This window comes from Uloborus diversus, chromosome 1, assembly GCF_026930045.1.
Source record: "Uloborus diversus isolate 005 chromosome 1, Udiv.v.3.1, whole genome shotgun sequence".
Taxonomy (NCBI): domain Eukaryota; kingdom Metazoa; phylum Arthropoda; class Arachnida; order Araneae; family Uloboridae; genus Uloborus; species Uloborus diversus.
The window spans coordinates 25,634,690-25,648,294 of record NC_072731.1 but is presented as its reverse complement, the minus strand read 5'-3'; the positions used below and the strand labels follow the sequence as shown (position 1 = coordinate 25,648,294).

The 13,605-nt window shown below is 34.2% G+C and overlaps 1 protein-coding gene across 1 annotated transcript in view; it reads right to left on the bottom strand.

Annotated features, from left to right (window-relative positions):
* Window positions 1-13,605, bottom strand: part of LOC129228457 (putative phosphoenolpyruvate synthase) — a 333,414-nt gene that overhangs the window by 17,480 nt on the left and 302,329 nt on the right. The window contains exons 27-32 of the mRNA XM_054863141.1: window positions 12,567-12,651; window positions 10,915-11,003; window positions 9,834-9,896; window positions 5,342-5,434; window positions 2,178-2,237; window positions 766-863 (exon numbers count right to left, since the gene is read on the bottom strand). Coding sequence (XP_054719116.1) covers window positions 766-863; window positions 2,178-2,237; window positions 5,342-5,434; window positions 9,834-9,896; window positions 10,915-11,003; window positions 12,567-12,651 — 488 coding nt within the window. The remainder of the gene's footprint in view (window positions 1-765; window positions 864-2,177; window positions 2,238-5,341; window positions 5,435-9,833; window positions 9,897-10,914; window positions 11,004-12,566; window positions 12,652-13,605) is intronic.

Below are 13,605 nucleotides of genomic sequence, written 5' to 3'. Positions count from 1 at the left end.
TTCTAGTCAACTTAGCGGGTTTGCGTTTTTGAACAGTAACACCGGGTTAAACGTCTTCAAGAGTACTTTTCACGAGCTTTCCAACCGTACCAAGTTCGAAGCACTAAAATGCATTTTCCGTGTAGAAAGAGAGGTTTAAAAAATCAATCAAAACTTAATGTTTCACGCTTCCAACAATTAATTTCAACAATGAAAAAGAGTCAAAATTAACATTTTTGAGTTTCGCTAACTAAAAAACGCTTATAATTTCTTTTCTAGTGAGTTTAGGTTATTGGATCTTGGGCACCTTGATAATTTCTTTGTTTCGAATATTTTTTAAAGACCTTTCCAACCATATCAAATTCGACAAAATTGAACCATCCATTCGCGTCGAAAGAGCTTTATAGGACGAAATTGCGTTTTTAATTAATATTTCCGTTAATTGGCGTCTGATTTCAAAAAAATTTATTGATGAGACTAAAACTCGGCAATACTGCTGAACAAAAAAGAATGAAAAAAATCAATTCACAAACAGAAGAGAAAATGGTACCGAAAGAAAACGGTTTGCCTATTAATATATAAAGATTCTGCGACTATAACAAGAAACTGATATGATCTCGGAAAAGGATATTAATACCATATCTCATTAAGCTTAGAGAATACTTTCTTAAAATGTTTCGTAATGGAGGTAAATGAAAGTAATGGTTAAAACTCCTGACTGTAAACTTAGAACAAGGTTCTTTACTCTATTAAAATTCAAAATAATAATGAAGATTGAAAATTTACCTCGTTTTACTGTTTAATTGTATATGTAATTCTGACAGAAGTTTATCAAAGTCGATATTCTTCTTTGACGATGGATCTTTGACACTGCCGACAAGATTCTGTGAAAATAGAATACTTTTAGAACCAAAAACTGATGTTAGGGCAAATTTTTAAAAGGATTATTTTATGCCACTTTGCATTATCGATATACACTCAGGAACATTGAAATAGTTCCCAAAGAAAGAAGAAAAGTACAATCGCGATATTTTGAGCATAAGAAGAGTGGCATCTGATATGCAAATGATCCAAGTTCGGTGTGTTAATGCGCATGACCGTTTACCCTATAGTTTCGGCGAAATCAGGAAAAAAGTGCTAGAAAAACCAGTGCATAATTTAAGATTTTTAAATGTTACGATTTTATCCGGATTTTTGGAGGACCTTACTGAGTGAAGGATGCCAGGTAGACGAGTTAGAAAGCGTTTCTCACGGTAAAGCATTGGTTTCCTAGGAGCGAATCGCCGACCTTCGGAGTCGCTTATCGCTAACTTGATTCTTCTGCGCATGCGCGCCCGAACTAAATCGACGTCGTGAGTGGCCACGCCGGAATCACTTGAAGCCCTGGTTTCCTAGAAGCGAAATCAACGAACTTTGCGTCGCTACTCGGCGTGACGCTGAAATCAAAGTCAAGTACACCTGCCACAGCGGAAGTTATACGATGACTTAACTTTGGTTTAAAAAAAAAGTCCCCTCTTTGCCATCTTCAAAGTAATGATGACATCTACACTGTTGTTGCTTGGAATCACCAAAAACTCTCTGGCTGTCTTTAAAATGCTTCGAAATATCTTGAATTTTAAGATACCTTTGAAGAATCAATACCAAGAGAATCTTAAGATTTCCACTTCGGCCGTTTAGTAGTTTACCAGTTTGCTACAGAAATATTTCATATCAGCGTTTTTTGCAAACGGAAAATCCGAGTAAAAGCTATTCCCGCCTGTTTTCAATTGCATCTGAAAAACAGTAACCAAAAGAATCTTGTTTTAACACCCTAAGTTCCTAGATTCTGCTACTAGATCTCTTTTTTCAGGAGTCAAAACCCCTTCATTTCTCTCCACATAGGGAAAACTACGGGAGAAAAAGAGAGAGAGAGAGCCCAGTATTGGGAAGGACTGGGAAATAGTTATGCCCCGGCTTTTCGTCAATGTAAACTGGCCTTTACCTACAGTCATTAAAACTTGAAATTTACTGTTGTCAGATGAACGTTGTACGTAATTCATGTACTCTTCCCAGCATACAATGGAGTAACCACCGTCAGTAGTCAATGTAGCGTATTCATATAGCTAACTGATGTTCATTACTTTTTTATGGCACAAATAACAGTCATTAAGTTTAATTCAACACTATAACTGAAAAATGAAGATAAATCAGGCATTTACCTGCAGTAGTGATATTAAGATCTTAGGGTCTGCTCCCCAAGGCACAGAATGGATATCAAACTGAAAAGAGGAAGAAAGTAATAAATACGCATCAACCAATGTCGAAAACTTGATTATGCATTAAATGCAACATGAATGAGATCCACATTAAGCTTTCGATGGTCAGAAATGCTACTCTTATTACAGTGAAACCCCGATTGTACGTCCTACGAATCTACGTTTTTCCCGCAGTTAATGTTTCTTTCTTCAGGTCCCAGTTTTTTCATATACTAACAATGTTAATTTTACCCGGATTGTAAATTTGTTATTAATTAATTTCCCGCATTTTACGATTTCCCTGGGAGGTAAAAAAAAAAGAAAAAAAATGTTCTAAAATAAGCAATATATATGTTTCATTGGTGCTTTTTGAAAGGCAATCCACGTTGGTTAAAAAAGTTACTGCATGAAAACAGAAATGCTACTGGACTGTTTGTTCGCCAATGAAGATGAACAAGAACCGGAAGAGCAACCCGTCGTTTCTTTCAAGATTGCGTTGAAGAGCTTATATATAGAGAAAAATTATTTTCTTCCTCAAATACCAGGGAAAGAACTTACAAAGTTTTACAAAGCGCTCTGCTGTTGCGAACTGTTTTCAACTCAAACGTTCGGATTCGCAACAAAATGTGTTAGAATGATATCTATAATAATGTTTTTATCGGAAAATATAGAACCTACACGTTATTTGATTTTCGTTTTCTATGTATTTCCCACATTTTTCTCCATATTTTCCTTTCTTTTTAACCCTCAACACACAAAGGAAGGAGGTCAAAAGTTTGACGTGTCTGTGTTTCTGTGAGTGTGTATCTGTGTATATGTCTGTGATACTCTAGCGTCTAAACAGGTGGACCGAGTTTGGAGGAAAAATTTTTTTCAAAAAAAGCGTTGGTCGAGAGTGCTCTTAGTTAGGTTGCGTCTTCCTATGACATTCATTAAAGAAAATATTAATTAAAAACCTTTAAAAGGTTTTTCGAAATTTTTTGTATGAAGTTAAACATTTAAAATTTAAATAAAATAGAAGTTTACAAAACTAAAAAAAAAAAAACAAACTTCTGTAGTAAAATGAACTAAAAAGTAAAAAATTATCTTTTGATGATAAGTATATAAAGTAACTGACCAAACACTTAATTTTAATGTAATAAAAAAAACCGTACGGATGCTGCCTATTTACATTTTTACATGGACAACAAATGGTAGAAATTACAGACAACTGATACGAAGTCCCCATGACTTTTTTGTATTACATTAAAATTAAGTGTTTGGTCAATTACTTTGTATACTTATCATCAAAATATTATTTTTTTTGCTTTTTAGTTCATTTTGCTTGTGTTTTTTAGTTTTTTAAACTACTATTTTATTTTTATTTTTCTTATTTTTTTCCGTATAGTTTAACTTGTTCAACGAAAAAATATTCATTTCAACATGATTAAAAATCTTTTATATTTATGAAATTTGCCCAAAAAAAGCTATTGAGGTATCGGGCAGCATTCGAAACGCGGTCTTTCCAAAAAACAGTAATTATATTTCTTAAAGTGTAATAGATGAGCTACACTCAACTGCGCCGATAAATTGCCTATCGAGTATTTGTCTCATTCAGATAACCCATCTCAGTCATCGATGCATGTGTGTGGAAATCATATATATATTACTTTGAAAATTTGAGATGCATTTTAATAAAAGTTTTGTTCAACAATGGCCTGATCAACAATGAATTGCCAATTGAAGGCTAACCTAAATTTTGGCATGAAATTAGTTAAAAACAATTATATTTCATGTTCTAGTTGCCTTTGAACATTGGAACAAATTTTGTCTGATGCAGATAAATCAAAGGTTTCTATAGATATTTTTAAATAATTTTTGCAAACATTTTTTAATATATATTTTTTAAATTTTTTCTTCTTCACATTGATGGATTATGTCAAAATATTGATTAAAACTGGAGTAAACTAACAATAAAAATAGTTAATTTGGTTATAGAATATTGCATTGTCATCGGGTCTGAGGTCGCGTGATTTCAAAAGAATCCGATCGCAGGAAGTGAGCGAAATTTGAGTTGCAAGATTCCGTTACAAGATACATACATACATACAAGTGAAGCTAATAAAAGCGTGTTTAAAAACACCGACTGAGTCGCAAATGTAGAATAAAGAATAAAAATTGAAAATCCTTTTAAAAGCCTTATACTATTAAAAATCAGATGCAAATATTTTGTTAACAAATACAAACTGGCAACAGATAAAAATTTGAAATCATTGCGTTTAATTTTCTTGTTGGCGAACACTAAATTCGGTTATCAATCGCGTGAATAAAGACTCATTCGTATAAAAAATCTGCTTTAAAAAAACGTTATAATTCGAATTCTATGTAAAATGCACTTTCCAAATAAATTCTATCAGACCCAGAAAAAATACTCTTTATTTTGGTACTAGATTTTTAAATATTTAAATGTGTTTTCACTGTTTTCCCGTATTTTCCTTTCTTTTGATCAAGATCCTTGGCAAATGTAAAATCAGGGTTCCACTGTATTTAATAGAAAGTTAACGAGTAGGGAGCGGCAGCGGCAGGGCGAGAATGATTACATTTGCGCCGACTAAGTAATCCACCGTTTCTCACCAACTTAGAATGAAAATTGCATGCACGTGCTTGGAGTTGCATGAGAAAACTCTTCTAGGCCAGAAAATTAAGCCATGCAAAGAAAATGGTTACATTTTTCCCAAATACAGCTCTTTGCCTATTATTATTATTACTAGAAAATCACTCGTCATGGCATGACGGGTGAAAATTGTTTCTACATTTGATCAAAGCCATTGCCTGTTTAGTGATAGTTTGATAGTTGAAATTTCAACCCTAACACCAGTGGATCAACCCTAAACTCCAGTACCCGTAAAACAGTTAAGTTGCCGGATTGAGTTCAACCTTGTCACAATAAAGCCTTCCCCTGCATGTTTAACATTACCAAGACATATTATCAAATTATCATGCCGTGGCGCGAGTTTCATTGTTGAAACACGCGGGTTACTCAATCATCGACTATTATTATTATTTCCGGAAATGTTGGGAACTTTTGGTTTTGTCGAAAATGGCTACATCATAAAACGAAAAATAAAGTAGAAATAACAGACGTCCACCTCTTTTAAACACCGATGTCCATGCTTCAGCAAAAAGTCTTTGAACTTCTCGCCTGCCGTCGCTTTCGTTGTTCTCAGCCAATTTTCGGCCTCCTGTAAAAATGAAAATATATACATCATTTATCAAACTCGAAATCTGCTTCACCTTTTTATAATGCATTAAAAATTCATAAATATGAAAGAATCACATTCTGATAACTTTTTCAATGGAGTGTTTAAAGCAAAGCGATTAAAATGATGCATGCTCTTTTGAAGTATGCAAGTTGTATACAGTCTTAAAATGTTTTCCTCCAGTTTCCTTTATTTATCTCGGTAAAGTAGTTTCATTTTGATTTGTGAATAATTGAATACATTTACGATCGTTAGTAGAGATGATCATAAATATACTCAGTTAGAAGTAAAATATTTTCATGATTAAATATATTTTTATGATTACTCTTATTTTCAATTGATTAGAAGTAAAAGATATTTTCATGCTTTTTTTCTTAATGGTTCTAGTTTTCAAACTAAAACCAATTTTTCTATTCCCTCTACAAATTTAAGCATGAAAGTTAATTTTTTGAAACCTAAATAGATTTTATTAAGCGGGATCCGAATAATCTAAAATGGGAACTCAGTAAAATACTCTTGAAATCCTTTTATTACTTTATAGAATATTTTTTCCCTTCTTGACACTTAAAGTAAGTCAGTAGAGAGTTGTTTCTAAACTTCCCCCAGGTGATTCCTGGAGCCACTACCTAGGGGCGCACACAGGGGGGGGGGAGGAGAAGGGGCACCTGTTGATCCGGCTCCGAGCCTGAAGGGGGCTCCATGTTTTTAAAACTAGGCGTGAAATATAGAAGTAAACAATATGGAGGTGGGCCCGGAAAAGTCATTAGTGACCGACCCTAAAATTTCTGTGCACGCCCTTACCCCATCAGGCCATGGATAGTAATGGTGGAGTCTCCTTGTGGTGCAAGCTGGGGAAACCTAAATCTTTCAACGTGAAAACTTTGACTGGACTGAGACTTCATTTGGCTTATCAGGCAGAAAAGTAGGTCAACATGGCTCCTCGACTGGTTCTATACTTTGAATCCAAGTGGTCAATGTCAAGACTGGGTGTTGTCTTTGGAACTCTCAATGAACATAAAAACCCTTATGTCTGCTATAATGAAGTAGCGTTTTTTGCTACTTGATTGGGATTAACACAGAGTTAAAAAGAAACCACAATTAAGAAGCAAAACACGCATAATCATTACAGCAGACCTAGGAAGAAAGCATTGTTTAGCCCCAAGATGGCGGACATGTCCCTACTTTATTCAACGATTAGCAGCCCGTTCCGACGATGTTCGGGTTTAAAAATACTATCTATCTTTAAAAATTATTATGCTGTTACTTATTAGTTTAAAGTCTAATAGTACGCGACATTATTTATTTGGTTTTTATGAGATTTAAAACAAATTGATTTACCGTATTTATTGATCAAGAGATACCAACATATAATTCCCTCTGAACTATACAATCTTACCGTACTCACCGTTGTACTATGTATCGTGAAGTTATACGTTTGAATTTCATATTTGATGATGGTGATGGCATAAGAAATTTTCATTCGAAATTGTATTCACTTCAAATTGAAAAAGAAATATGTAGAGAGCATGGAGATGCAAGGAATATGAGCAAACTGATTTGCTGCTGATGCTGTAAGAACAATACTCTAAATCATATTATTCCGTAGTGAGTTTAATTGGGATCTAATTATATTGCATAGCTTAGGCGAATTAAAGTTGAGCAATAAAATAATTGGGATATCGCCTTTCATTTTAAAAACATGAAGTGAAGTCTGGAGGAGTTAAGGGAATTAAGTAATTCATGTGGATGATTCACAGAGTTGTTGGCAAAAACTATTGTCCTCTCGCTCATCCACTTGTAATTTTTTTTCAAAAAGTGTTGGTTTCAGAATAAACATTAAGGATCAAATCATTTAGAGAGAATTTCTTAACTCAAATATTTCGATAAGATATCCTTTTCCAAGTATTGTCCCGTTACTTTCTTGTAGTAAAATATTCTAATAATGCTTACCACCATCTCCTAAATGAACTCTTATAATTGTTCTTCAGATGGCTAAAAGGATTCTGTGAAAGGCTCCTAAAAGGAGACCACTTTAATGAGGATTGAAGTATATCTGCACGCTTTCCTCTAGGGCATCGTTTCCCTACCGGTGGTTCGCGAACCCCTGTGATTCGCGAGAGGTACAAAGAAGGTTCGCGAAAATAATATTGTAATGGCGGAAATTTAACATGTTTGTTTCAAATGAAGTCCCAAGTGCAAAGTTTTTTGTTCACCATTTACTCATTTGTCTCTTGCACATTCGATACTTTTTGGATACAAATGTTAGCACACTTGATGACATTCTATTTGGTAAATTGAAAGAACTAAGTTTGTCATCACAAGTCATGGGTTTTTCGCTGAGCATGATAGAATTGAGCACTTGCCTAAAAAATACAACTTTTGAATGCAGTTGCATTTAGATGAAAACATCTGAATGCTTTAGTTTTCCCCGTTTGATTGGAAAATTCGATTGAACTGGTTGAAAACATGATATGGAGCATATGAGAGCGCTTGAAACATCTTTACTTAATTTTTTATGTTTAGTTTCTTTACCATTCGAGTGCGACGAAAAGCTATCGTGCTTTTCTTGTGCTTTGCCGAAAATGCGAAGGACTTAGCAAGTGTAATGGCGCTGCTATTTGTTGCTATAGTGAGGAACGTCGTAAAAAAAACTTACGGCATTAAAAAATGAAAATTTGCTCTCTATATGTGAAAACAGAAAGCTTTCAAAGGAATGTTTTTAACAAAAAAAAAAAAAAAAACATTTTTTTATGAGCACGTATTAGAAAAGAGTTTTTCTGAGTTTTTTTCAATTGGATTTTAGTATGAACTAGCTGCGTTGCCCGGCTTTGCCCGGTCTAACTTGAAAACAATAATTGTGTCAAGTGACGTATATTCAACAATCAGGCGTAAAAAATAAATAAAAAAAAACATCATGATTTCCTTTCCAAACAATGACGAGAGATATTAAAATACTTTTAAGAAATTAAATCCAGAAAGATGGATTTAAAATGCGTAACCATGGAAACACAAAATAAAATAAGTTTAAGGAATTAAAGTGCGGAAGAAAATGGTTCATAATTTGAATGGAATCGAGATTTCTTAAACTTGATTTTAAAAGGCTTGTAACTTTTTTTCCTTTCGAGATAAAAGCTTATTTTTTCGACCATAGGTCGAGTTATATCTGGAGTAAAAAAGCTCGCTTTTTCCAATGGCGTCAAAAAGAAAGCTGTGGGACAATTCCTTCACTTTTTATTGATTTATTTAATGAAGAAAGTAGTGCCTAAATTTCAGCTAAGCCTAAAAAAAATAGAGCTAAAAACGTAAAAAACTCCCGCCGAAATTAAGTTAGAGCATTGGAACAAATTGCGTAGAACGCGGAAAATTCTTCCCTTTCCAACGATATGTAATATTAATATGTGCAAGTAATTTTTCACCCCCATATTCGGGAATTTATGTGAAAATTGGGCCTTAATTGGAATAAAAAAATAGCTATTCATCGAATTGTTTTCGAACTGATCTGCAAACCTTCTCAGGACTTAAAGGAACAAATTGTAAAAATTTCAGCGAAATCGGCCGAGTAGTTCTCGAGTTTTGCGAGTTCAAACACACAGACGCTTTTTGGAGACTTCATTTTATACTATGTAGAGATAAAAAAACCTTACAAGATAGCCCGAAATGCATGCAAAATTAGAACTTTTAGAAACACTGATTAATATCGTTTATCTGCACTACTTGCATTCAGCTCAACTCATTGACAGACCAGCATGTTAAGTTTGTAAACGACCTTATGGGACACCCTATATGCATAATTTACAGACTATGTCACTCAGTAAAAATGCACCTTTCATGTAGTGAAAGAATTTTTCAAATTGTTGCAATATTACAGCCCGTACAAATGTAATTTTGGGCAGATATCGCAAAAGACTGCAACTCATTCGTACTACGGGATCACTCGACTTTATCACTACTGACAACGAATTCAAATATTGCCAATGAAAATCATTACCAGACATATTTTACCATTTCACATATGCAGCGGTTTATTCTGCCTTTAACAGGTAAAAGACAAAAACTGCCTTTTTTTTTTGCATTGTACGTTAGTTTTACTGTACAAACTTGCTTATTTAGTTTCCGCTGAAAAAAAACGTCTAAATCCAACATTTTCCTGTTGTTAGAATGGAAACCAAAACGCAGTTTGGTTGGCGTTTCTTCAACTATCTTCGAAACACATTTCTGCAGAAACTGCCGTTTACCTGCCCACGGCAGTAATCTTCTTCATGTGCAATTTAAATACAAGCTTCCGAATTGCAGCCATCTATTTTGAGATATAAGAATATTTTCTTCGCAGATGTAAACTGGAATAACATTTGCATACTTAAGTTTGTAACACAATACATACTTCTGAAGTCATCTTCTTAAAAACTTCTGGTTCGATGTCCTGAGCGATACTATAAGCAAGATCCTAGAAAAATAAATTAAAATTCAAATTAAATAAAGTATTGGAGACCTTATTTAGCTGAATAAAAAAGAGAAAATTAATTTGATTTCTTATTTCAAGTAAAGAAATTCAAATTGCAGTCCAAAAATAACTCTTTACTCACAGTGGATATGACGACCTTGAGAATGTTTGGGTGACCAGTTTGAGATGACCAAACCAAAATATCTTAGTAATGTATCCATCATGGTTAGAGATTTTTGTTTCTGATAAAACTTTTTTCTCCCTCTTTTCAAGTTTAAATCGAATTCTTTTTGCTTAAATACTTTGGATTTAAATGCAACTATTAAAGTAGTTTATAATTAATTAATTATTAATTAATTTTAAATACAATTCTCTTAAGTCTTACGGTTGATTCTTAAAAGAGGTTTATAAAACTTCGTATATTATTAACACCCGTTCAAATAAAAGCTCAAGTGAAGAGTTTTCAAAAGAATAACTTTAAGGTTTTAGATAGAATTAATACTTCTTTATTCATTAAAGCAGTTCTTTACGGCAAAATGCAACGTATTATACGTATGAAGTACTTTGTAGAGTAATTAGAATATTATTTGAGAGTAATCATTTACATGATATTAAGTAATGTCAATTAGTTAACATTATTTAAGTGGATCATTCTTTATAAGTTTTGCAAATGCTGGCCTTGGAGCTCACGACTATTCAGCGTTTGCTCTCTACATTGCGCGGGAAATACTCAGAAGCTAGTTTTGACGGAATTCCTAACGTGCTCAAGTCTGGATGAAGCTTAAGAATCGTCACTTCAAAAGTTTCAGTTTCCAACCAGAAATTTAAAAAAGACAGCATTTTACTTTACAGAAATGTTATCAGAAAAAGTTGAATGTTGTTGTATTTTTTTTGATTCAGTCACCTTTCGGGCGAACGAAAGCAGGATATGAAGTAATTTTATGGTTGTGTGCCGCTTCTGGCATATTTTCCGTTTATTTGGAGTCCATGAAGTAATGAATATTTGGATTGAATTAAATACCTGCATTGCAGCGGGAACATCCGCACTTTCTACTTCGCTGATGGATGCTAAGAGCTTGGAGAAATCGTTGTAAACGTCATCATTCAGTTCTGGAAAGAAAAATGTGTAAACTATTGACTACAACTAGGGAAGTTTTCTCTTTTCTTTACTTTTCCTGAAACTGATTTCACTGTATCAATGGACGCTTAGAATCTTTCTTAATATAGCGATAAGCAGTGCATTCCCCATAAATATAAATATACACATAATGCTATATTATAAGCATACTTAATTTCATTATTAATCTTAATAACCAGAAAATTGCCCGTCAAGACATAACGGGTGAAAATTGCTTCTACATTTGAACGAAGCCATTGCCTGTTTGGTGATATTTTGCTAGTTAAAATTATATCCCTAACTCCATTGGATTAACTCTAAACTCCAGTAGGTATAGCGCTCATTTTGGACCATTCTTACGGTTCTTCATCCCCCTGAAATCACTCAGTCTTACCCAGCGGATCGAGTTCAGCCTTGTCACAATGAAGACTTTCCCTCCATGTTAAACATTACCAAAACATATTATCAAATTACCATGCCGTGGCGCGAGTTTCATTGTTGAAACTCTCGGGTTACTCGATCATCGGCTATTATTTATAGGAGGATGTCTCCTTCCTGTCCAAGTAAAAATAATGGCTATGAAACTGCTAAAAACTAAAAACAAAATGTTGGATGCCAATTTCCAAAAGTTGAGGGGGGGAGGGGTGATGGAGGAAAGCAGTGGTCTTATTTGTATTCGGGGTTCATTTTACATAAGAACTGGTGTTTTTTTTTTTTTTTTTTTTTTTTTTTTTTTTTTTTTTTTTTTTTGTAAGACTTCGACGACTGATAGGTTTGGTGAGGTTTTCAACTGTTGGCAAATTTTTACCAGCCATAGATGAATGGTTAATGTTTTTCGGTCTAGCCGATACTTCCAGACAAAATGCAAATAGATTTTTGATCTGCGCCTGTTACTTCTTAAAAAAATGTCATGAACAATATCTGCGTATCATACAACAAAACATAAAACCCATCCCATCATGTCGTTCGGCTCGACTGCTCTTCACTTCACATCAGCTTTACAAGTTCTAACGTGCCCTCTGTTGAGAAATAGGAAAGGTGACGAATAATTGCTGTTACTTGTGCATATTTATATGAAGCGTAGGCTATAATACAACCAGGAAAAGCCTTGGTTTCCTACGAGCGAACACGCCAATCGTTGGCATCGCTCCTCGCCGAGGCGAAAACTTGATTCTTCTGCGCATGCGCGCCCAAGCTAAATCGACGTCGTGAATGGCCAGCCCGGAATCCACTTGACTTTGACTTCAGCGTCGTGGCGAGGAGCGACGTCGAAGCCCGGCGATTTGCTTCTAGGAAACCAAGGCTTAACTTGAATTTCATTCTCACGAACCGTATTATAGGGAAAATACATAATATTTAAGATTGTGAGGCAGCAGATTTTTTCCAACAATGAATAAAATTTTAGTCAATATGTTACAGATAGGAAACTAACAGAAAGAGCTATCTGCGAGTGAAAGAAGGCCAAAAAATTAAAATTCAGTCCCTGATATTAATAATAAGATGGATAAATGATTTATTGAAACACTAAGGTTATAAATGACCAAAATGGTACGTACCACCCTCCGGGTCTCGCAAAAGCGACATCACAATCATGTTATAGATGCTGGACATAGAAGAACACAGCATGTGAGCATTCAGGCTCTGAAACAATACTGAAATTGAACTATAATAACAGTAATACAAATGACGTCACATTGCATTTAATGGAGCCAGGAGCGGATTTGGAAGTGTGGAGGCCCCGGGGCAACGAAGGAGTGGAGGCCTCTAATCAGGGTTCGAAAAGATCATCATATTTTCGAAAATATCCAATATTTTGATATATATCCGAATATTTTGATAAATATGTATATATCCGATATTTTCGATTTAAAAAATTTCCATTCAAGTCATTTCGTCAAATAATTTTTAAATTCTTGAGCTCAAGAAGCGAGAAGTTGTAAGGATGACCTGCAAAGTTAGCCATTTTTTGGGTTTTTTTTACTTTATTTTTTTTAACTCATAGGTACAAATTAAATGAATAAAAAAATATATATTGCCACTGAAATGCTCGATCAAAAAAAAATTGATAGTAAATGGATACTTGCAATCAGGGCTTTCTGATATATCGATAATAATATTATTTTTGTGCAAGCATTCTTTGTAGAAATACAAAAAAAAAAAAAAAAAACGAGCTGATGTGTGCATCACATGACTTCCTTTTACACCAATTTAATGCTATTTCCCTATTATTGCAATTTTAATGGGATTCTCTCTCTAACTCTTTAAATATCACTAGCAATGGCCACATTGAAAGCAAATTAAAAAAAAATATAAAAAATCGCCAAATTTTTCGCCAAGTTGGCGACAAAACTTGGCAACCAAAAGACTGGCGATATATCGCCAAGTGACCGCCAAATTATAACACCACTTGAGTTTGCATCGAAATTAACAATGATTTCCCCCCAAAAAGGTGCAAAAGACCCCTTTAGAAACACCCGAATGCAACCAAAATAGGAGGTGCACAACTAGACCCCACTACGAGTCTATGTACCAAATTTCAACTTTCTAGGACATACCATTTTTGAGTTATGCGAGATACATACGCACATACGCACA